Below are 23,786 nucleotides of genomic sequence, written 5' to 3' on the forward strand. Positions count from 1 at the left end.
CAAAAACAACCAAGCATCTATCATCCTTTGCTGAGCCCTGGCAGGAATTATGAAATAGAGGAATCCGGGCTTGGACCTCCAACACTAACATTTTTACAGAGAGATCAAGGCATGCCCTCAATCCCAAGTGACCCTCATCCTCCACAGACAACGTCCCCAGAGCACGTGCTCATCTTGAGATAGAGGTGATTGATGATTGCAGAGCTGGGAGAGGAGGGTTTCAAAGAATACAGTCAAAGTAGCCTAGGCTATTTTATAAGGTTCATACAGCATAGGACTCTGGGTTAGCGGGGTATAGTGGACTGTGAGGCCTAATACAGGTTAAAAAAAAAAGTAGATACTGTTAAATGGAGACAGTAAGATGTTAATTGTTTGTTATTATAGTGGCTACTAAGCGTAAGCTCAGAGGGGACCAAGCCTTCACTGTTTCAGCCCCTGAATTGGGCGGCTGTAGCTCAGTTGGTAGAGCGGGTCGTTCAATGATCGAAGGGTCAGCGGTTCGAATCCCAGCTCCGACTATCCACATGTCGAAGTGTCCTTGAGCAAGACACCTAACCCCAAATTGCTCCCAATGAGCAGGTTAGCACCTTGCATGGCAGCTACCGCCATTGGTGTGTGTGTGTGAATGGGTGAATGAGAGGCCATTGTAAAGCGCTTTGAGTGCCGCTAAGGTGGAAAAGCGCTATATAAGTGCAGTCCATTTACAAATTTACCATAAATTGTGGAATGATCTGTCTCTCCACATTAGACAGGCCTCTTCCCTGTCTGTCTTTAAATGTCTTCTTAAAACCCACCTTTTTTCCCTGACCTTTGACACTTATTGTATTTTACTGCTTACTGTATTTTGTGACCTATTTGTATTTGTATGTACCTTAAGCCTGTATGAGCTGTGTATTTATGTTTTTATTTATTCTTCAGTACAGCACTCTGGTCCTTTGTGATTTTTATAGCACTTTTACAAATAAAGTTGGATTGGATTGGATACACCGTATCTCCCTGTAGGAGGAAAATGGAGTGATAGTGGTGGCCTACAAGGATGGATCACCAGCCCACCCCCATTTACTGAGCCCAGAGCAGGTCCTGCGTTATTGGGGGAGATGGCTGGCCCGATTGGAGGAGTACACAGAGAGGAAGTGAGTGACCTCAGTCACTTTGGCTGATTGACTGGAAGGAATCACACAACCTCCCCAGAAGCATTTTGTACACTGTGTTAACACAATGTATGGCTCTTTTGGGTTCTGTCGTCATCCAACCATTAAAGGTAGTGGGTAAAGAACAACTTTCAAGACTGGAAGAACACTGATGTGCATATTTGATGATCAAATGTACTGTACTACGGTTTCACCACCTGATGTCAGTATCAGCCTGTCTAATTCAAACCTCATGCAACACCCATTATGTCTGCCTCATGGTCAAAACGTTGAATTGTTCTTAGTTCGGCTATACAATTATAAAGCAACGTGCCTTCCTTTCAGCTACAGTATGACTATGTTTACAACTTGGAATCAGAAGATATCACACAGTAGTACTCCAGTGATATGGAGTATAAATAATTTAATTTGAATACTGGAAATAGATATCATACCAAGAATGTCTATTATATGACTTTATATGCCTATTGTATGTGGTTTCATTTGGATATTGACAAATTCCACACTTCAATGTCGATATTTGAATTACACAAATTCTACAAGAAAAACAGAATACACCTTTTCACATCTGTTGTGATGAGTAAAAAGTAAGTTCTCCTGTGTAATATCTTTACTCACATTAGGTACCACTTACTTGAATTAAGTTACATTGAATCTGTTTATTTCTACCATGGGTCTGTTGTCACAAACTGTTAAAAGCAAACCAGGCCACCCTGTATGAGGGATCCTCACTGAAGCCCAGGTCCTTGAAGAGCTTATAGGACAGTGTGTTCTCCTCCGTTATGAAGCAGTAGACTGGGTAGCCGTGAGCGTGGAGTTTCTTGGCCATGCTGCTGACCAGGACTTTAGCATATCCTTTCCGTCTGTGTTCCGGCTGAGTGAACAGCATCCCAAGAGCGCATGTTGCATAGGTCAGGACCCAGGCCACGGGCTGGCCCTCTGAGTCCAGCACACAACACGAGGGGAAGTGTAGAATCATGTTCCGGATCATTCTAGCACTATGTTCCTTTTTACCATATGTCCAGAAGCTATTAACAAGATCAATGTGTGATTCATCCAGCGAGGCCATTGATATTGCAGAGCTGATGGGGGGGGGTTACAGAGGGGGACAAACAACATTACCCTTACAACTATATTTTGAGTGAGTCCTTAAAAAACTCCTCTGACACCAGAAATATGTAATGTTCATTGTTGTTTGCGATGCACACTGATGTGTGTAATATTTTTGTTGGGGTGGGGTGTCTTCCATGTTAAGGCAGAGAGAGCCAAGCACAAGCATCTCATTGTATTTCTGCACATAACAATAAAGTTGAACTTGAACTTAAAGCAGCGAGCCATTGTACAGGGTGAGTGTGAGCGATACAATACCTGTCTATGGGGGGAAGGTGGGAGATATCCTGTAGGGTCATCATGTGACATGTGGTCACTTTGCTCCCTGACAGCTGTTTCTCTGAGGCCACTGTCCACACCGTCTCCTCATAGCGCACATCTGTACCTAGGATGACACAGTGACGGGTAAGCTCTTTTGTTACAGGACACACATCAATGATCACACATCATATCAGAGAAGGAGAATACTTAAAAAGCATCTTAAAAGACTGGCTTATTGCTTTGTCCAGCAGATTGCCATAACAACAGATGAAACGGATTCATTGTACATTAACATAACCATCCAAACGTTGTAATTGAATGGTAGCAAAGTACCAGTGGAGGGGTAGTTACCGAGACAAAGATGTTTGGTCCAATCAATAACATTTGTCTTTGTCAGTATTTCCCTTAGAGAAGCGTCATCTTTTGAGAAGACACATATGTCTTTGAATCGGTCACCTTTCTGGAAAATGGATAAATAGATTAGATTAGATAGATAGATAGATAGATAGATAGATAGATAGAGATAGAGAGACAGACGGACAGACAGACAGACAGACAGACAGACAGACAGATAGATAGATAGATAGATAGATAGATGGATAGATGGATAGATAGATAGATAGATAGTCCCCCTAGGGGATACATTAACTCAGGCTTATAGGCATCTCTCGTCTGGTTATTACATCATCTGTGCATTGTTTCTGGGCACCCATCAAATCTACACATTCCAACCCTCCCCAGTCTGTGGCTCCCTCTACTATTCCTCTACAATATATTCACCCCAGCATCCTTCAAGCCCACTGTACCCCAATGCACAGGAGAGAGCAGAGAGAAAGAGCAACACTGTTAATATACAAGTAAGTAGTGAGCTTATCCTATATGCATGCATATAAGATTACATTAACGGAGAAACATACATTTAGGCGACCATGAGACTAAATTGTTGATTGATTACATTAATATCACACAATTGGTTGATTATATATTTAATATAAGCACAAACCAAACAGCAACTTTAATAAATCATCTTAATAGTTACCTGCTCATATTGTGGTTTGCAGATAATTACATTATAATCCGGCCAGCAGTCAACTATAACATGAATAGGGTCAGATCTAACCCTGTTCCTAAGGGTGATGTAACCAAGGATCTATGAGGAGAAAACGACAGGTTCCTCAGTCAGCTGTAATTATTAAGCCACGTCTTCAAAGGTAGCCCAATAATCACATCACTATTCTATACTCAAATATGCTCGAAGGTTTTCAGATTACACAGTTCAGTGTGGGTATATATAATATATTCTACATGGTCTGATACCTGTTGAGACTGCGGGAGGAGGTCTTTCAGTTGGTTCTCTACTGTTTTCAGTTGTTCTTCAGCATGAAGCTCCATTTTCCGGCACTTGATCCAGAACAATTTTAAGCAATAAATGTAGCCTAAGTGAGCAAAACTGTCATGCAAATGTCCTGTATCCTATCATTTGGCTTCTTCGTACTTGTTACCAAATAGTTGCCTATAGCCTAATGTCTTGAAAATATGACTAACCAACTTTAATGATCATTGGCAATTTGACATGTTGCAAATACCATAGTAACAATGATTTAAATAAAACATCCAGACAAATCTACATAGCCTTCATGCTACATTCATTTGCAAATCAAAAACATAATTATGTTTGGTTGACGGTGTAAAGTGCCTTACCCAATACGCTTTGATCCTATGTTAGCAAAGCGACGAGTCAAATTGTTTATGATTTTGAAAGTCTGTCAGACACTTTCAGCCCACTACATGTGATGTGGGATTGGACCAATGGGTGACCCTTACTTACACCACGTGACAAGAAAGTTTGTTCATTCATTTATTTATTCTTTATTTATTTATTATTATGTTCTATTAATACATCCATGATTTATTCATATCCATATAGCACGTAGATAATTCATTGTATACTGTATAGAAATGGTTATTGTGTAATTAGTATTAATTTGTTAACTTGTATTTTTTGAAATTTGTAAATTTGTAACTTGTAAATTTGTAAATTGTAATTGAGTATTAGAGTTTATCTGTATCAAGCATAATCTAGGAGCCTATTGGTTATTTATCTATTCAATAATCTCTATAATATTCATGATGTGTCCGATAAAATAAGTTAAAACTCTTATAAAAGATTTCATCTTAATTTACAATATTTTATTTCTGGAATAAATGAAATTAAGGGTTTACATTTTATTTACGCTATTTAATAAAACAGTAGGCTACTCATGTATTATGGAGGCTACTCTACTCCCTCACAAAAACGGAGTTACGTCAAACAGCTACGGAAGAGCATTTGGACCAATCATCCATGGGACCACCAATTTCATAACCATTGGCAGCTGTGTGCAGCAGTCTAGATAAGTCCACTGTATTGTAGTTTAAAAAAAACAAAAAAACACACAACAACAACAACTATTATTTCTACTTTTACAGGTGAAATGAGAGTCTTGATAGGTAAGTTCCTTGCAATATATCCATACCTTGTTCTTGCCATTGAAACTTAATTGGGCTCAGGTGACATCTAGCTAGCCAAGCTAGCTAGCATAGCTAACGTTACACAAGATTCTACCAGTAGCCAGTAGCTAGCTACAAATCAGCTACACAAAACTAGTTCCACGCATGCATGCAGGGACACGAACACCTACGCGGGGCATGATTTTAGGAGGTTACACAAAACGTCACTGTCTAACGTTATTTTATAAATGAGGCTTTGGCAAAGAGCAATGCATGTGATGTGTTTAATGTGTGAGATGTCAAAGCTTCCCATTTCCCAACAGAACAGTAGCTCTGAAACTGAACTTAAGCAAACTACACTGTCAGTTTAGACTGATTGCCGTGGTCAGTATTATAATATATACACAATGAATACAGAACTAGCAAATAAAGCTATTTCATGTCCCTTCATGAAATCTGTGTTGTCAGCTCATTTCTCTCAGCAGCAACAGCACCTCCTCTAAGCTGACTCTGTCTCTCTCCCTTGCGATCAGGAGGAGGTTCAGGGTTTGTAGGCAAAGAGCTGACCCGTTTACTCCGCGACAGAGGCCATGAAGTCACAGTGATATCTCGACAAGCAGGTCCGGGCAGGATAACATGGGTACGCTAATCAAACATCGATTATGTTACGGTATCATCAGACATTCATGATATGTTGTTTTTATTTTGAGGCGTTCTGTTCTCCACCCTGAATGACAGCGCTACACTGCCAACAGCATCTGGGCTGGCATGATCAGAGCTGTCACTGAAAATACAGGCTTACCTTTATATGTGGGGCGGGTCGAGTGGGTCGTCCATTGATCGAAGGGCCGGCGGTTTGAATCCCAGCTCCTCCTGTCCACATGTCGAAGTGTCCTGGGGCAAGACACTGAACCCCAAATTGCCCCCAATGAGCAGGCTAGCGCCTTGCATGGCAGCAGCTGCCACCATTAGTGTGTGAATATGTGTGTGAATGGGTGAATGAGAGGCCATTATGTGCTTTGGATAAAATCGCTATAAGTGCCGTCTATTTACTATTTGTAGTGGAAGCCACAAGTATTCTAATTTACACAGGTTCGTGGATAACGCGAATGCTTTTACTACAATAAAATAACGGGTAATCAGAATAGTCAGCCAAGGGAATTGTGTCCATTGAGCGCAGTACTTAATAGTCTCCTGTTTGGCCCTCCTCCTGTATGTTCCTGCAGGGTGAGCTGGAGGCAGGTGGCCTCCCACCATGTGAGGGCGCTGTCAACCTGGCTGGAGAAAACCTCATGAACCCACTGCGCTGGTCAGCAACCTCTCCCAGTTTCCCATCACCTACCACCACTAGAACCTGGTTGATGCTAGAATGGATCATCCGGAGGGGCGGGAACTACACAGCTACACATCATCTTTTTTTTTTTAGAATGTTAGTACTTTCCCACTGACCCCATCTGTTCCTCTCTCTGACCCTGTTCAACCCCTCCCTCCCGACAGGTGGAATGAGAGTTATAAGAAGGATTTGTTCTCCAGTCGTATTGACACCACCAAGGCTCTGTCTCAGGCCATCGCTGCCTCTCCCAATCCCCCCCACTCCTGGGTCCTGGTCACGGGTGTAGGTAAGAATCCTAAACCACTAATACAGCATATACGGTAAATACAGCCGCACACTCACACAGAGAGATTCAGGAAGAGCTTCTTTCCCCCAAGCCCTCCGGCACCTGAATGACTATCTAATGTATACAGTGCCACTACTGTATATCTAGTGGGTCAGAATATCTAGTGTATAAAATATAACTATATATGCAAATGACAATACATCTCACCCCTGGGTTAAATTATAGCTATAGCATGTACATGACAACACACCCATACCCCCCAACCCCTGGAGTTATTTATATCCATATATATAGCATGTACATAATCCATCCATACTGATATCATATCTTTATACTGTATACATTGGTGGTACTTGTGTGATTTGTTAATGTGTGTTGTAGTTTATCCGTAATGAGCAGTTTTTTTATTTGTAGTTTATCTGTGATCTCAGAGCCAGCAGACACATTTCACTGTGACTGTACGCTATAATGTACATTACATGACGAAATAAAGAGTAAAGAATCATCATCTATTGTTTCAGAAGACACATTCATATGTGTTTTGTGTGTGTGTGTGTTCCCATCCCACAGCGTGTTATAAACCCAGTCTGACAGCCCAGTACACAGAAGACAGTGAATGGACGCCGTTTGACCTCCTGTCCCGGCTGGTGAAGGAATGGGAGGCAGCAGGACGCCTTCCTGAGAACGTCGCACAGACGACCAAACAAGTGGTGATCAGGCCCGGTATGCCAGATCAGTAATCCAGAGTAATGGGAAAATGCTGCATTTGCACAATGATAATCGGGTTATTTTTTTGTGTTCCCAACTCACATTCTCTGCTATTCCACCTCCCCTCCACTAGGGGCAGTACTAGGTCGTGGCGGCGGTGCCATGAAGCAGATGCTGACTCCCTTCTGGCTGGGCCTCGGAGGCACCCTGGGGTCTGGTAGTCAGCCCTTCCCCTGGATCCACGTGTCTGACTTGGCCGGTATAATCGCCCATGCCCTGGAGCCCTCTCCTGACCCTCCCTCCCCTGTTCCTCAACTGCTCAATGGCGTCGCCCCCGCGCAGAACACCAACTACGAATTCACCAAGGAGCTGGGCCGGGTCCTTAATCGACCCACCATCTTCCCTGTGCCTGGCTTCGTCATGAACGCCCTACTGGGCCACGAGAGAGCTGTCGTTCTCACTCAGGGTCAGAAAGTGGCCCCCAAGAGGACTCTGGAGTCGGGCTTCCAGTATCAGTACCCTGACCTGAGTTCCGCCCTGAAGGAGATCGTTGGGAGCTAACAAGGAAGGAAGGAAAGATATGGGAGACCAAGAGACTGAAGATATCATGATATTGTTATTCAATTTCAGATGCTTCTAAGGAATGTCACCATTTTGTCCTTTAAAGTGCAGCCGTCTACTACAATTTTTGACCTTCTGCAGATTTGAACCATTAGGGGCAAAAACAAGACAGATTTACTACTGAAAGGCTACAAATATAACTTTTGCAAGAAAATGTCCAAATGAAGACCCGGATTTATGTGTATGCCTGAAACATTGGTATTTCACTAAATAAAGTGTTGTAGCGGCTATACTCTTTAGTAGGCCAATCTATTACAAGGTCTATGAGCGGACTGTATTCTATTAAAGGATATCCACCCTTTACCAGTTGTACACATATCAGGAACTAGAGAGTTCTACCCTGTAAGAACCACACCATCACTCACTACCAGGGTCCATCAGCTGCAGCAGACACTGGGAGGAGACTGGTTGGTCGACATGATCCAGCTAACAATTATAGCGGTGCCTGTAATAGTCGTGGAGCCGGTGTTTCACTGTTCCATTGTACACTCTACTGTATACAAGATGTGACAAATAAAAATGAATCTTTATCACGGGTAACATGGTATTTTATTATGTGAGGGGTGTTCGATCGCGGGTAGCTGAGGGTGGGGCTATTTTCAGTAAAGTGATAAAAGTGAGATACTCATTGAATTTATGACAAATTACTTTTTATTTCAGTGTCCTCTGGGCAGTCATACACCAGTCATCAAGTTCATTAGAATTTCCATCTTCTTCGCCGAAGACATTTGAGCAGCATTCATCAAAGGACAAAAGGGTTTTCTGTAGGAAGAAGCACTACTACTTAATACTTTCCTTTCAATGACAGATGTCCAGTTTTCCCAGAGTCTTGTATGCTATTGAGGATCCTTTAAAGATGCCAACCGATTTACTAGCAAAGCTCTGGTGGAAGGGGCAGTGTCACTGTCATCCTTTATGAAACTTCCATTTCAGTGTCCCATGATCCGGCGCGGCGATGACACTCCCTTTGGCTGATCAGTCTGTGTCACTCTGTGTGTCCTCCTCTTGCTGAATGATTGGCATTCGATCTCCCCAATCACTACTCCGGGCGCAGCGATACACATCCCTTTAATAGACACAGAGATACACATCCCTTTAATAGACACAGAGACACACATCCCTTTAATAAGAGACACAACCAATCAGCCAGCGATACACATCCCTTTAATAGACACAGAGATACACATCCCTTTAATAGACACACAGCGATACACATCCCTTTAATAAGAGACACAACCAATCAGCCAGCGATACACATCCCTTTTATAGACACACACAACCAATCAGCCATCAAACTCACATTTGAACAGTAAATATGACACTGCTGTTGAGTAATGCAAGATACCGGCACTTTGTATCTTTGTACATATGAATGTATATTTCAGAGAACATTCTTCTTCCCTTGAAAAGCTTAATTGACCTGATAATGACAGAATGAGTCAGAGGTGACGGAGCCATACCTGCCGTGTCTGTGGTCGGTCACCACCACCCGCTGGAGACCTCCGCTGGGACAGCACATCTGACAGTGGACGTGTCTGGACCTGCGCAGTACCGGCGCCGTCAGCCTGGCCCAGTTCACCCCGTCTCCCGCGCCGTCCTCCGCCTCGGCCGGGTCCGTCCTGGACAGAACCACGTAGCTGAACTTCTCGGTCTGCCGATCTGGGTTCTGGTGGAGAGCAAAGGTCAGCGATGGGGAGAGACCAGGCGAGGGGATTAGTACGCTGTAACAGCCCGTTTGTTGCTTCCACTATATCTCTAAAGACGTGACCCCCGTAGGTCAGCCTCTGAGGACTGTCAGACGCCAAAGCATCCGGAAGGTTCTCTCTTACCCCTGCTAGTCGGAGGGGATGGTAGAGTTGGAGGAAGTTGCAAGGGACAGTTGGTTGCTGGGACAGTTTCGGACATGGCATTTCATGCGGACACTGAACGACAGTGATGAGAAGAAGATGAATGAATAGGGTCCGTGAGTCCATCCTAGTCATTGAGAATGTGATACACAGAGCGCAAACACCGCAAAATGTCTGATTACATACCGGGGCGAACACAGACGGTCTTCTGGGGTCGAGGACGGACTTGTCTTGCTTCTGTGGATTAAGACGGGGTAAGAAAAGATGTAAGTAACAAAAGATCCCTTTCAGTCATGTACTCTTAAGTTAGAAGAATACGTGAATGAACGTGTATATTAGTGTGAAAGTAAGACCTTGAGTATTGCATCTCGGGCCTCCATAAGCATCTGATGGCCCTCTTTGGTTCCATTCTCTACCAGCACCTACAACAAGAGTTCAAACAAATAGTCTTTACGCTTTAGTCAGGAGATGCTTGGTCAAATGAACATTACTGGAGTCCGTTTCCCACCAGATAAGAGCTGGTCTTCCTCCACAAGGTGAATACAGTCTCGTCACGCTCCATCTGGCTGGACAACTCGGACAGGGCGAAGGCGCCCACCACCAGGTCAAACTGCACCTGGAGACGCAAGACAGGAAGTGGAATCGCACTGCAAACACACCGACTGTACGTTTTCGCATCTCCGCCGGCATAGAAAAGGGCCTCGACTGACCTTAGGAGAGACAGGGAGGAACTGACGAAAATAAACGTGTTTGATGTGTGGTTCGTCACTTTCACCGCCTCCTGCGTGACGACGACAACAACAACGTCAATACCATCATAAGCATATCATCATGATTATTGGTCATTTAGTGCGTTTGTGTTTACTATCGTGAATGAAAGTACATGCCTACCTCTGAGAAGGCGTTCTGCTAGGGTGTTCATTGCCCCAGAGCTGTCCACACACACCATCTCCTTCAAAGTGTCACCCCAAAATGAGTGTGCTGCCCTGTAGGGGAAGGAGAAAGAGGTTCAGTGCGTAGTCGCACCTACAGTAAGAGAACCGATGATCTTTCTTGTTCATGTGGATCCGTACCAGACAGCGGTCCCTAACCCGGAACCAAAGTCCAGGAGGGAGTGTGGGGAGAAAGAGGGATCTCTCCTCTTGATCTGTCCGAAAACAAATTAAAAAGGTTAGAAAACGGTCGACCTGCTGAGCTTGAAAGTGTCACAGCATGGGAGATAAAACTAGAAGCTAGAAGATATGAGTAAGGGGTAGCGTATGGCCAGCCGGTCATTATCGAAAAAGGTTTTGCAACACACTGTCGGCCTCTTATTTTTCAATCATGACCGGCTGACCGTACGTTATCCCGCCTATAACAGGGCTACATACCAATGACATGAATACTACTATAATAGGTCTACAGTATTTATTTAGTCAGCAAAATGGTTCCATGCGGTTGGGCAATGGGCGTTGGCTTGGTGAGAATGGGTCCACATGCAACAGCCAAAACCATTATTGGCTGTGTTTCCCCATTCTTAAGGAAGCCTTCTTAAGCAACCCTTTGTATGGGAGTTAAGAAGTACTTTGGAGTTAAGTGCTTCTAAACTCGTTCAGGAAACCCGGCCATTAACTGTTTAGAATGTTCAGCAACTTGTCACCCCCATAGACATATAATGTGTTGCCCTTGACAGCGGTCAATATTGCTTGGTTTCGCTTGACGTCGGTCAATTGCCGAGAAATAACTTGATACTTGGTAGAATGCACGATTGTCCAATCAGAATCGGATATTTCAGAGAGCCATGTAATAAAAGCATAGTATGTATATAATATGTATATATTATAAGGTTTTCCATGGGACCTTACCTCATTGAGAACTCTTCTCACGGCTGCATAGCCTCCAGCTAGCCTAGCAGCCAAGTATACCACACCCAGCTCCTCGTCATATCTATGTGAGAGACAGACAGACAGACAGACAGACAGACAGGTACAGTGAATTGATGAAATAGCCTACAATTTACAAACTACTTGAAATAAAGGCAAAATGTTTTCCATCTATTCAAGATACTGCAGACCAGTACCTCATCGGGCTCCAGTGGTATGTGGTTTTTTTCAGTGCCGACAGCACTTGCTTCCTAATTCGAGTCTCCAGCAGCTCTTGATCATCAACTGAGGAGAAACACAGTCGCCTTTAACATCATCCTCTCCGCCTGTGTCCATGTGGTCTGTGCCCACCCTCCCATTGCTCTCTGTAAAGCGCATTGTGTTGCCTTTGTGTATGAAATGCACTATACAAATAAAGTTTGATTTGGTCTGTTTTAAACCCCCACCCCCACCCCTCTCTATACCTCATATTCCCAATCTGTCCACCTGTTATTCTGTTGTTCATCCATTCCTAAGGTTACCTGTTCCTCTCTCTTGTGTCTTCTCCAGCAGAGCTGCCTCCAGTTTCCTAGCTTTCTCCCTCAGCACAGAATCCTCAGGCGCTCTCTTCCTGCTCCACAGGAAGTTGACGAGGCTACGTGCTCTGTCGGACAGTCTAGTCACCTCTGCACCTGGAGGTTGGGAGAAGGCAGTATGTGTGACACTGATAGATAGATAGATAGATAGATAGATAGATAGATAGATAGATAGATAGATAGATAGATAGAAACTCAGATAGATATGAACTTTAATAATCCCCTTAGGAGGACATTTGGCTGTTTCAGCAGTGGGGAATTACAGCACATGTTGCAGAATATACATAGTAATGTGTAATGAATAAGCATAAAATAGAACAAGATCAACCTGAAACATAACGATCAGTGTCCTTTACATACATAACCAAATGCTAGAGATCAATCTTAACTGACATCCTGTTTCCTATTTCCAGTCCAGCCAGGGAGAAACTGACGACACTGGTAAACAGACAGTTTATGCTGGTAAACAGACAGTAGCGCTGGCATCACTATTAATAAACTACAGTGACGTCTACCATGAATGACAGCTAGTGCAGCGGTGTGGAGGTCATCGGGCAAACGCTGGGTCTTCAGGTTGGTCACACCCGGGTGGTTCCGGTGAGGTGCACCTTTAAGGAAGTCTGTCTGTGGCTGGGGGCGGGCTACTGCACTCAGCTCCTGTTATTGGATGGAAGACAATCACTGTTATTTATGTAAAGTTGCATGTGAAGAGAACGTTACAGATTCTGGTCTTCAATTAGGATATACTCATGTGATATGTCTCATGTAAAGCACTTTGAATGGCCTTGTTGCTGAAATGTGCTATACAAATAAACTTGCCTTGCCTATACTAATAAACTGGGCTAATTAATGTCACGAAGAAGATAAATGGAATGGAATGACTTTGGATTTGAGAGAAGCAGACGATAGCTAATCCTCAAGCAAAATCTTCACATGAATACTTACCAGGAATCTAGCTGACCCACCCACAGTGACTGACAATCTTAACGGTTAGCTAAGGTTACAAACCAAGCAATGCTAGGCTATGAGGGTTTGACCTCCCAGCAACTGGCCAGCTAAGTTAGCTGACAGCCACCAAACACTCACCCTGCACATTATCTTCACAGCGACTACCTTCCTACAGAGGACACAGGTACCATAAGTTCGAGAGGCCATGCTTTGTCTAAAAAATCGTTCTTCATTCGCAAAAAGAGCTAGATTATTGATAGGTTAGCTCACTGTTTAACACGTTGGGTACATTTGTACATCTGCAAAATATCTCCGGCTAGAAACACTATGGGCGGAACCTCTGTCTTCTGTGGAAGTTGTCAGCGCAAAGTACAGTCTCCCTTCCCGCGCATCACTTTTATCTCCCTTCTCTGGTCCCTTTGTTATTAAGCTCTTTTTTGAAGTGCGCGTTAATTTGCCAGTGACACAAATATTGAAACATGCGTCGCACTAGAAGCTCTAGGAACAAATCTCAAAGTGCAGGAGAAAATGGAGAGCTCCAGTCAAAGACAGGTTTGTGTTGCTTTCTACGCCAATTATTCTAGCTAGCCTAGCCTGCTAGCTAACTAGCTAGCTACGTCACCGGCAGTCAGTGTGGCTCAGAGTAAAACTTGTTCCAAAGATTAGTTGCTGCTCAAAGTTATTTTATACAACTGAACCTGCAGACTTCACCTGGATAAGGTCTGCGTATATAAACGTTGTCTGCAAGTAAATAAGACTGGACTAACATTTCAAATGCACACTACTGTTTATAATTGAAAGATGAGGTTAGCTAAACAAGTTATTTTAAAGGTTTCTTTCTCTGTTTGTGATCAGTCTGGCAGTGGGAGGGGGATGACGGGCAGTGGGAACCATACCCGCCCTCGGCCTGCGCCCTGCTGGACTCCGCGGTCTCTTCCGGGGAAACCTCCGTCTCCCTGGCGCTGGGCTCGGGCAGCGCCTACAAGGTCGACCTGCAGAAGATGGTCCAGATCAACCCGGTCACCAAGTACAAGAGGACGATTCGCTCACACAAAGTTAAACCAGGTGTGTGTGTGTGTGTGTGTGTGTGTGTGTGTGTGTGTGTGTGTGTGTGTGTGTGTGTGTGTGTGTGTGTGTGTGTGTGTGTGTGTGTGTGTGTGTGAGTGAGTGAGTGAGTGAGTGAGTGAGAGTGTGTGTGTGTGAGACAGAGAGAGAGAGAGAGAGAGAGAGGAGAGAATGAGTGTTTTTTAAGTATTTCCCTGTGTGTGTGTGTGTGTGTGTGTGTAAGAGAGAGAGAGAGAGAGAGAGAGAGAGAGAGAGAGAGAGTGAGAGAGTGTGTGTGAGAGAGAATTTGTGTGTTTTAAGTATTTCCAACAGTATTTCCTTCCCTTTTCAGAGAGTTCAAATGGAGATGGCGATGTTGTAGATTTAACCAATCAGGACGCGAGCCCAGCTCAAGTGAAAGAAGAGGAGACGCAGGAACAGCCGGTCGCCAAGAAGAAACGAGGAGGTGAAGGAAAGAGTCAGAAGAAAAGTAAAGCGAAGCCCGTGGATGAAATGGATAGTAAAGGTATATAAATTCATTTTATTCTTCTTCATTATCCATGATTGGTATATTATTAGTGAATAGAATAGAATGGAATAGAAAGTTTATTTGCCATGTGTAACAAGTACAGGTACATTTGATTTCTAACCACTTGACCTCAGGTCCCTGACACCACTCTGTTGTTATTGTTGTTGTTATTGTTGTTGTAATATCTGTCTACATACTGAGGAGGTGGAGCATGCATCAGTTCAAGCTGATGACTCATTGGCATGTTTGTTAGTAGTGTACTTGTCACATACAGATGTTTTATCACTCATTGTGTTGTTGTTGTTGACAGAGATAGTGAAGACTGTGGTGATGAAAGGAAAGGCTCCGGTGGATCCAGAATGCAAAGCCAAAGTTGGCAAGGTACCGTAGCCCACAAGTACCACTTTCTCTCGTGATTCTCACCCTACACTCTGTGGTTTCCTTGACATCTGTTCTGATCTCTGAGCTTTTTAAAGCCTACCGTTGCTCCCCAATTCTCATTTGGAAGTTTCTGTTCTGTTTTCTGTCCAAAAATCGTCTGTGCTTAAAATATATGCAAATCATGTTTTACCGTTTTCCGATTCGCCATCTTTCCTAGGCCCGTGTTTACGATGAAGGGAATGATGTCTATGACGTGATGCTAAACCAGGTAAATTATAATTTATTTCAATTTATAAACCTCAGTACCCCTGTGCTAATTGATCCTTTCTCTTAATTATGGGGTGAATGATAATTCACTCTCTTGTTTTCACAGACAAATCTTCAGTTCAACAATAACAAATATTACCTGATCCAGCTACTGGAGGATGACAGTGGGAAGGCCTACAGTGTCTGGTTGAGATGGGGCAGGGGTGCGTTCATATGCCATTGTATCTCAAATGTTTGACCATATTTACCAGTGTAATATTGCTTACTAATTCCATCTAACTTCTCTCACTCCCCCCCCCCCTCTCTGTCTTTGTCTCTCTCTCTTTCTCTCTCTCTCCTCTCTTTAGTGGGTAAAGTTGGGCAGAACAGTTTAATTGCCTGTGGTGGAGATCTCTTGAAAGCCAAAAACGTTTTCAAGCAAAAGTGAGTGGTTTGAATGTAGTGTTTCAAAAGGACATTCGTGGACGACTTCAAAAATAAATAAATGTCTTTTAGTTCATTCAACGATAAAGTCGATCATGTCTTTTTTTAATTTTAGGTTCCTTGACAAGACCAAGAACGAGTGGGAACACAGAGCCAGCTTTGAGAAGGTTGCAGGAAAATATGACATGGTCTTCATGGACTACAGCACCAGTGACCGGGCATGTCATCCTTCCCATCTCTCTATTAATCATCTCTACACCTCCGTTGTACCCGTTCAGACACCCCCCTCATCTATCCATTCCTTCATTGGTCATCCATCTCTTTTCCTCCTTCGTCTTCTCTCTCTTAAACCTCGGTCATTATTGGTCCACGTTCTATAGCCTTGTGAGTCAGCGTCTCATCCCTGTCCTCAACAGAAGGAGGAGGAGAGCCAGGCTGAACCCGGGCCTTTGTCCCAGAAGAAGACCTCTCAGCTGGACATGAAGATCCAGTCCCTTCTGGAGCTCATCTGTGACATCAAGGCCATGGAGGAGTGTGTGCTGGAGATGAAGTTCGACATCCGCAAAGCTCCTCTCGGTGTGTGTGTGTGTGCGCGTGTGCGTGCGCTATTGCAGCTAATATGCATACACTGCCAATGCATTCAACAAGCCATTTGTACATATTTGATTCAAATATGTCAGCATTACTGTGTAAATACAGCACGGACTTGAAATCCATACATAAGGTCCAAGTGGACGAATCAAACCCACGTAAGCTTGTTGTCGTCTGTTGTCAGCGCCTGCTGAATCAGCATTTCTCCCGCCCTGTGCGCCGCAGGTAAGCTGACGGCCGAGCAGATCCGCGCGGGCTACACCGCCCTGAAGAAGATCGAGCAGTGTGTGAAGAGGAAGGGCAGCAGCCGAGAGCTGCTGGAGGCCTGCAACCAGTTCTACACACGCATCCCCCACGACTTTGGGTCAGTACCAGGCTAGCTCACCGGACGGAGGTTTTGGGGATAAACCTTTGTCATTAGCTTATTACTGCCCAATCAGTGGCGACTGTATAGTTTCATATACTAGGGGTGTAACGATACACTAATCTCACGATATGATACGATACACGATATTGGGTTGACGATAACAATACGATACGATACACTAAGGGCAGGTGTGAAGCGTTGCAGTAGCGCTGCTGTTCACACCAATAGTGCATTTCTCCACATCTCTTCTCCAATACACTTTGTGAATTTAGAGCTTAACTGTTGTAATATCATGGATAGGCCTAGAGACAAAAGACGTGTTTGTTACCAGCGTTGTGTAGCCAGCGTTCACTGATATACAATAAACATATCACAATATTGTTTTCACCTTGACGATACGTATTGTGACGTTTCTGTATCGCGATATATTGTGGCACGATATATTGTTACCCCCCTATCATATACTATCTTACTACAGTATTATTACAGAGCTTTACTGTGTAGTATCATGTCTTACTACAGTATAATTACAGAGCATTACTGTGTAATATCATGTCTTACTACAGTTTGATGATAGATATGCTTTGATCTTGTTTCCACAGCTTGCGAACTCCCCCAATCATTCGAACAGAAGAGGAGCTGAAGGAGAAAATAGCCTTGTTAGAGGTGTGTGCACGTTGTTAGAGGTGTGTGCACGTTGTTAGAGGGGTGTGCACGTTGTTAGAGGGGTGTGCATGTTGTTAGAGGTGTGTGCACGTTGTTAGAGGTGTGTGCACGTTGTTAGAGGGGTGTGCACGTTGTTAGAGGGGTGTGCACGTTGTTAGAGGTGTGTGCACGTTGTTAGAGGGGTGTGCACGTTGTTAGAGGGGTGTGCACGTTGTTAGAGGTGTGTGCATGTTGTTAGAGGTTTGTGCATGTTGTTAGAGGGGTGTGCACGTTGTTAGAGGGGTGTGCATGTTGTTAGAGGGGTGTGCACGTTGTTAGAGGTGTGTGCACGTTGTTAGAGGGGTGTGCATGTTGTTGGAGGGGTGTGCACGTTGTTAGAGGGGTGTGCATGTTGTTAGAGGGGTGTGCACGTTGTTAGAGGGGTGTGCATGTTGTTAGAGGGGTGTGCACGTTGTTAGAGGGGTGTGCACGTTGTTAGAGGGGTGTGCACGTTGTTAGAGGGGTGTGCATGTTGTTAGAGGGGTGTGCACGTTGTTAGAGGGGTGTGCATGTTGTTAGAGGGGTGTGCACGTTGTTAGAGGGGTGTGCATGTTGTTAGAGGGGTGTGCACGTTGTTAGAGGGGTGTGCACGTTGTTAGAGGGGTGTGCATGTTGTTAGAGGGGTGTGCACGTTGTTAGAGGGGTGTGCACGTTGCTGCTTCATTGGGATTGGAGTATATTTTTATGCTTTGAAATGTTTTTAATGGAAAATACTATATTAGTGTTTGTCTTGGTAGTGGAGAATACGTGGCTACATTTTTGAAGTACATGTATGTTTGCGTGCTTGTGTGTGTGCGTGCCTGTGTGTGTGTGTGTGCGTGCCTGTGTGTGTGTGTGTGCCTGCCTGTGTGTGTGTGCGCGCACGTGTGTGTGTGTGCGTTCTTTGTCTGTGTGCGTGCGTGTGTGTGTGCGGGCGGGCGTTCTTTGTCTATGTGTGTGTGTGTGTGTGTGTGTGTGTGTGTGTGTGTGTGTGTCTGTGTGTGTGTGTGTGTGTGTGTGTGTATGTGTGTCCAGGCACTGAGTGACATCCAGATAGCAGTGAAGATGGTCCAGTCGAGTGCCAGCGGTGATGAGCATCCTCTGGACAGGCAGTACAGGTCCCTCCACTGCCAGCTGCAGTCTCTGGCCCCTGGGGGCCACGAGTACCAGGTCAGTCAGCTTTCCATGATGCTCCTCATACTTGCAATACTTTACCACAGACTCTAAAGCTTGAGGTACTTCCTCCAGTCACAGAGTTTAAATCCATGTCTCTAGAACTTTGTTCTTAGACCTGTAAGTGTTTTTAATAATAATAATATTATTATTATTATTATTTTATATTGCATTTGTCCTGTTGATATTTGTGTCTCTGTGTGAACTCGTCATCACCTTAAATGAGGGTATAAATAAAGGTTTTGTTAATGAAAATAAAATGAAGATTGTTCAGGGGCCTACAGTAGTTGGAATGAATGCTTTGGTGTTCTAGGCTTTTATATACCAGCTGACTGAATGTGTTCTGGTAGATTCTATAATATGCCGCAGGTGGAGAACAGGTGCTATAGTTCTATAGCAGATGAAGAAGCTCAGTCGACAGCTTGGCGTTTGTACTCTATAGAATAGAATATACTTTATTGTCCCCTCAGGGAAATTTGTATGTGTTTGATATGTGTTATCATTGGTTGATAACACACTTTATTACACGACTCTCTGAAATACTCGATTCTGATTGGATGATCGCGCATTCTACCGGACCGACGTCAAGGGCAACCGAGCAATATTGGCCGCTACTAAGGGCAACACATTATATGTCTATGGACGACAGTTTAAAGTCTGAAAGTTGCTGAACATTCTAAGCAGTTAATAACGGTTTTGGCTGTTGTATGTGAACCCATTCTCATCAAAACAACCTCTGATAACACCCATTGCCCAAGCGCACGGAACCATTTTGCTGGCTAAATAAAAAGTGTAGGCCTATTAGCATTAGTGTGGTTGGTAAGTAGCCATGTAATAAGCAGGATAACGTATGGCCAGCCGGTCATCATTGAAAAATAAGAGCCTGACGGTCTGTTTGAAATCCCCCCCCCCCCCTCTCTCTCTCTCTCTCTCCCTCTCTCTCTCTCTGTGTAGGTGATAGAGAAGTACCTCCAGACCACCCATGCCCCCACCCACATTGAATACACCATGTCCATCCTGGACATCTTCTCTGTGGAGAGGGAGGGAGAGAGGGACGCCTTCCTTTCACACATGCACAACAGGTACCTGAACGTGGTCCTCTCTGTCCGTCTGTCTGTCTACGCAGCCCCATGCTACAGAGACCAATTGGATGTCATGATTTTAGGCTCTCCTTCACTGTGCGTGTGTGCGTGTGTGTGTGCGTGTGTGTGCGTGTGTGTGTGCGCGCGCGTGTGTGGTTGTGTCTCCATCAGGACGTTGCTGTGGCATGGCTCTCGCCTGTCTAACTGGGTTGGCATCCTTAGCCAGGGGCTCCGAGTGGCCCCTCCAGAGGCCCCCATCACTGGATACATGGTAGGACTGGGGTGGGAGGGAGGGGTGACCCGATTCGCCTTTGAGAAATCACTGATCTTCTATGACTTCATTGGTACTGTGTAGAAGCAAGTTTTTTCACCCGTCCAATCGTGTTAGATCAGTTATCGAAGGAAAGACTGAAGGAAGGAAGGAAGGAAGGGAGGGAGGGAGGGAGGGAGGGAGGGAGGGAGGGAGGGAGGAAGGAAGGAAGGAAGGAAGGAAGGAAGGAAGGAAGGAAGGAAGGAAGGAAGGAAGGAAGGAAGGAAGGAAGGAAGGAAGGAAGGAAGGAAGGAAGGATGCATGCACTGTGACTGACTGTTTCTGTTTTTTTTCATCTCCCAGTTCGGCAAAGGCATCTACTTTGCCGACATGTCGTCAAAAAGCGGCAACTACTGCTTCGCCAGTCAGCGCAGCAGCACGGGCCTGCTACTGCTGAGCGAGGTGCGTTCAGACTTAACTCACTGTAACCCAACCTGTACACATAGACACAAGCCACCGACGCACAGAGGCTCGCAATAATGCCGTAGACATGACGCTCACATGTCCCCCCCCGCGTGTGACGCCATGTGATCTGAGTGGCGCCACGGTGACGTGACGAGTGCGTTGCTTTGATTCCAGGTCGCCCTGGGAGACAGTAACGAGCTGTTCGCCGCCGACTACGAGGCCGACAAGCTCCCCGCCGGGAAGCACAGCACCAAGGGCCTGGGTCAGACCGGGCCCGACCCCAAGAACAACGTCACGCTGTGAGTACGGAGCGGACCGGCGGTCCCCAGCTAGGTCTCGTGCGTTCTGAAAATACGGCCATGTCACCTGCACCGGCGGCCGCTGGAGTTCCATTCTGACTCTCCTCTTCTCTTTCGTTCTTTGCCCCCTCTCTCTCTCTCTCTCTCTCTCTCTCTCTCACACTCACTTTCTCTCTCTCTCTCTCTCTCCCTCTCTCTCTCTCTCTCTCTCTCTCTCTCTCCCTCTCTCTCTCTCTCTCTTCCTCTCTCTCTCTCTCTCCTCCACCCCCCCCCTCGGTCTGTCAATTCCATTGGATAGAGTGCTAGACTGCAGATAGTAAATAGCCAGATGGGGAACCTTATAATGTCTAGTTGCAGACCTAGGAGCTGGAATAAGGAACTGACTAGTGCTGATAAGATACTGTAAGGACAAGTGATTACAAGAATTTTAATGTACATGTACTGATTACATATGGCAAATACACTTTCTGTTCAATTCTATCCTCTTTCTCTTCTGTCCATCTCAGGGATGGTATGACGGTGCCTATGGGTCCAGGTGTGATGACGGGCGTGGGAGTGGGAGGCGGCTACTCCCTCCTCTACAACGAGTTCATTGTCTATAACCCCGCCCAGATCCGCATGAGGTACCTGCTCAGAGTGCGGTTCAACTACTCCTCCCTGTGGTGAGACCTGGTACTGCACAGTGCTCCTGAGACGCTAAGACATAAAGGGGTTGGCCTTGACATGACAGGAATTCTGTTGAACAACGCTTTGCACTTTCTTATTCATGTACTGTAAGCTCTAAAGGGTGAATATGATGTTTCAGTGTGTCAAAGAAGTGTGTGACTCTGAATACATGTGTGTCTTATCCTCTGGTTTCATAACACCCAAAAGGGGACAGCAGAGATGTAAAACCCGGCTTCAGAAAATAAAAAATACTACATTTTTTGTGTCCAGCATGAACCAGGCTGAGTAGTTGAATAGAAATGATATGTTCTGTTGTGACATCATGTTCTATTGTGATTTGTTCTGTTGTGATATCATATTCTGATGATATGTTCTGTTGTGATATCATGGTCTGTTGTGTTATCGGCTTGTGTTGTGTGGTCTACAATGTCACGCTGAATGTTTCTTGTAAAGTTGTTTTAAAAATGAACAAGTATAGTCTTGTCAAGGGTTATTAAGCCACATTCTCATGTTAAGGAAATAAAGACAGTTATCATAAGAGCATGTCCCAGCGCATCTTGGAATGTGTCAAACTATTTAGTTCTCATAAGGTAGTCTCATCATATGGTCATGCAATGCATTGTGAATCTGTGCGTGTGTGTGTGTGTGTGTCACACTCAGATTCATACTAACACAGAGACTTAGAACAAGTTCATCTTCACTGAGAGAAAAACACTTCGAATGACAGGAAATCAAGTTCACATCACATAAGATTGCAGAGACTTCCTAAATTACTCATAAACCACATAGACAAAATTAATAAACTAAGATATTCTGAACAGTGGAAAAAAGAAATCCAATCAAATAATGAATTGGAATGCTTCAGATTACTTCATAGAAAATTCAAATTGGCCCCATATTTAATCAAAATTAAAAACCCAATACAATGAACAACTTTAACTAGATACAGACTCAGTGACCATAAACTGGTCGCCACACAAAGAAATGGTTAGAAAGAACAAAAATACTTCATCCAATGTGGAACAGGAGAAACTGAGACAAAAAAACATTTTCCCATAAATTGTCCAAAATATAAAGAAATTAGAGATCAATTCTTCCCAAAATTCAACCACAATCACCAAATTTCTTCCCCCTTCCAGATGACCTATGAGCCAAAACTCTTCCTGGAGAAGAGAGTGCTGCTGTGCCACTTGCAGGGGAATTTGTAGCTGCATGTACTCATTTGTTTTGCGTTGAAAGGAGGCAGTTGAGGTGGTTCGGGCATCTAGTGAGGATGCCTCCTGGGCGCCTCCCTAGGGAGGTGTTCCAGGTGTGTCCGGCTGGGAGGAGGCCGCGGGGTAGACCCAGGACCAGGTGGCGGGACTACATCTCCGCACTGGCCTGGGAGCGGCTAAGTATTCCCCAGGCAGAGCTGGTTGATGCTGCCAGGGAAAGAGATGTCTGGGGCCCCCTGCTGGAGCTGCTGCCTCCGCGACCCGACCCAGGATAAGCGGATGAAGATGGATGGATGTACTCATTTTCTCTATATACTGTTTATAATTCCCTTTTTCTATTACTATCGTTGTTATTATTATTTATTAAGTATCGTTTTTTCTTTTCTTTTTCTGGTTTATATATCTCTCTATATATATATATATATACACACACACACATGCACACTTAGACACTTTAGACACTGTCGATAGACACTTGCACCTGACCTGAATGTATAGGATGCATCGCACTCACACATCATGCCACACATACACACACACACACACACACACACTACACACTGCATACTCACTGTACTATATATACACTGACTGCACTACTTTTTGTCTATTGTTCTTTTTTTTTTTAGTTTATCCTTCTTTACTTTTTTTGCACTAGCATTTTGGACTCGCCCTTTGCACTGTCCTGTCTCGTCCCTGCAGCCTGTCCAATGTTGTCTCAATGTTATGCACCACGACCAAAAGCAAATTCCTAATATGTTGTAAAACTGCATGGCAATATATATACAGTATGTACTATTTGTTGGTTAATTCATTATTTAAATTCATGTCTTTCTGCTTTGGAAACATGTTTTATTATGAAACGACATGACAATAAAGTTTCTTGACTTGACATATCTTGGTACAGTAGGGTCCTTTTCTCACAGGTATTTCAGGTGTGTGTGTGTGTGTGTGTGTGTGTGTGTTTGAGAGAGAGAGAGAGAGAGAGAGAGAGAGAGAATGTATAGGGTCCTTTCTCTCAGGTGTTTCTCTGTATGTAAAGGTGTGCGTGTGTCTCAGACCAAATACTTTTTACAAATACTATCAAATACTGTATGTATGTGTGTGCTTGATTCACCTTACCCAGTGCGATGAAACCATTTGATCAGTCTCCTGAGTG

The 23,786-nt window shown here is 44.4% G+C and overlaps 4 protein-coding genes across 4 annotated transcripts; 2 read left to right on the top strand and 2 right to left on the bottom strand.

Annotated features, from left to right (window-relative positions):
- Window positions 1-1,833: 1,833 nt before the first annotated feature.
- On the bottom strand, window positions 1,834-3,914 carry LOC311316352 (glycine N-acyltransferase-like protein 3; the record flags this gene model as incomplete). Its single annotated transcript, XM_084447193.1, has 4 exons — window positions 1,834-2,233; window positions 2,520-2,671; window positions 3,562-3,672; window positions 3,840-3,914. The coding sequence occupies 4 exons, from the start codon at window positions 3,912-3,914 to the stop codon at window positions 1,834-1,836; spliced, it is 738 nt and encodes a 245-aa protein (XP_084303319.1).
- Window positions 3,915-4,996: 1,082 nt separating this feature from the next.
- Window positions 4,997-8,317, top strand: sdr39u1 (short chain dehydrogenase/reductase family 39U, member 1; the record flags this gene model as incomplete). Its single annotated transcript, XM_084447194.1, has 6 exons — window positions 4,997-5,012; window positions 5,546-5,652; window positions 6,239-6,321; window positions 6,510-6,631; window positions 7,202-7,354; window positions 7,473-8,317. The coding sequence occupies 6 exons, from the start codon at window positions 4,997-4,999 to the stop codon at window positions 7,898-7,900; spliced, it is 909 nt and encodes a 302-aa protein (XP_084303320.1). The 3' UTR covers window positions 7,901-8,317.
- A 365-nt stretch (window positions 8,318-8,682) lies between these two features.
- mettl17 (methyltransferase like 17) lies at window positions 8,683-13,468 on the bottom strand. Its single transcript, XM_084447000.1, has 14 exons — window positions 13,331-13,468; window positions 12,760-12,901; window positions 12,191-12,340; window positions 11,867-11,954; window positions 11,652-11,733; window positions 10,881-10,954; window positions 10,699-10,793; window positions 10,518-10,588; window positions 10,316-10,423; window positions 10,161-10,229; window positions 9,994-10,044; window positions 9,790-9,882; window positions 9,421-9,626; window positions 8,683-9,026 (listed from the first exon to the last, which is right to left on the bottom strand). Exons 1-14 carry the CDS (start codon window positions 13,397-13,399, stop codon window positions 8,936-8,938), a joined length of 1,389 nt encoding a protein of 462 aa, XP_084303126.1. The 5' UTR covers window positions 13,400-13,468; the 3' UTR covers window positions 8,683-8,935.
- A 104-nt stretch (window positions 13,469-13,572) lies between these two features.
- parp2 (poly (ADP-ribose) polymerase 2) lies at window positions 13,573-21,871 on the top strand. Its single transcript, XM_084446999.1, has 17 exons — window positions 13,573-13,744; window positions 14,048-14,257; window positions 14,589-14,762; window positions 15,076-15,146; window positions 15,364-15,414; window positions 15,520-15,616; window positions 15,761-15,836; window positions 15,952-16,054; window positions 16,253-16,412; window positions 16,653-16,791; window positions 17,397-17,460; window positions 18,514-18,648; window positions 19,606-19,733; window positions 19,905-20,004; window positions 20,347-20,445; window positions 20,623-20,747; window positions 21,254-21,871. Exons 1-17 carry the CDS (start codon window positions 13,672-13,674, stop codon window positions 21,411-21,413), a joined length of 1,965 nt encoding a protein of 654 aa, XP_084303125.1. The 5' UTR covers window positions 13,573-13,671; the 3' UTR covers window positions 21,414-21,871.
- Window positions 21,872-23,786: the final 1,915 nt, after the last annotated feature.

The sequence above is a fragment of the Borostomias antarcticus genome, assembly GCF_949987555.1.
Source record: "Borostomias antarcticus genome assembly, chromosome: 12".
In the NCBI taxonomy this organism is placed as follows: Eukaryota; Metazoa; Chordata; class Actinopteri; order Stomiiformes; family Stomiidae; genus Borostomias; species Borostomias antarcticus.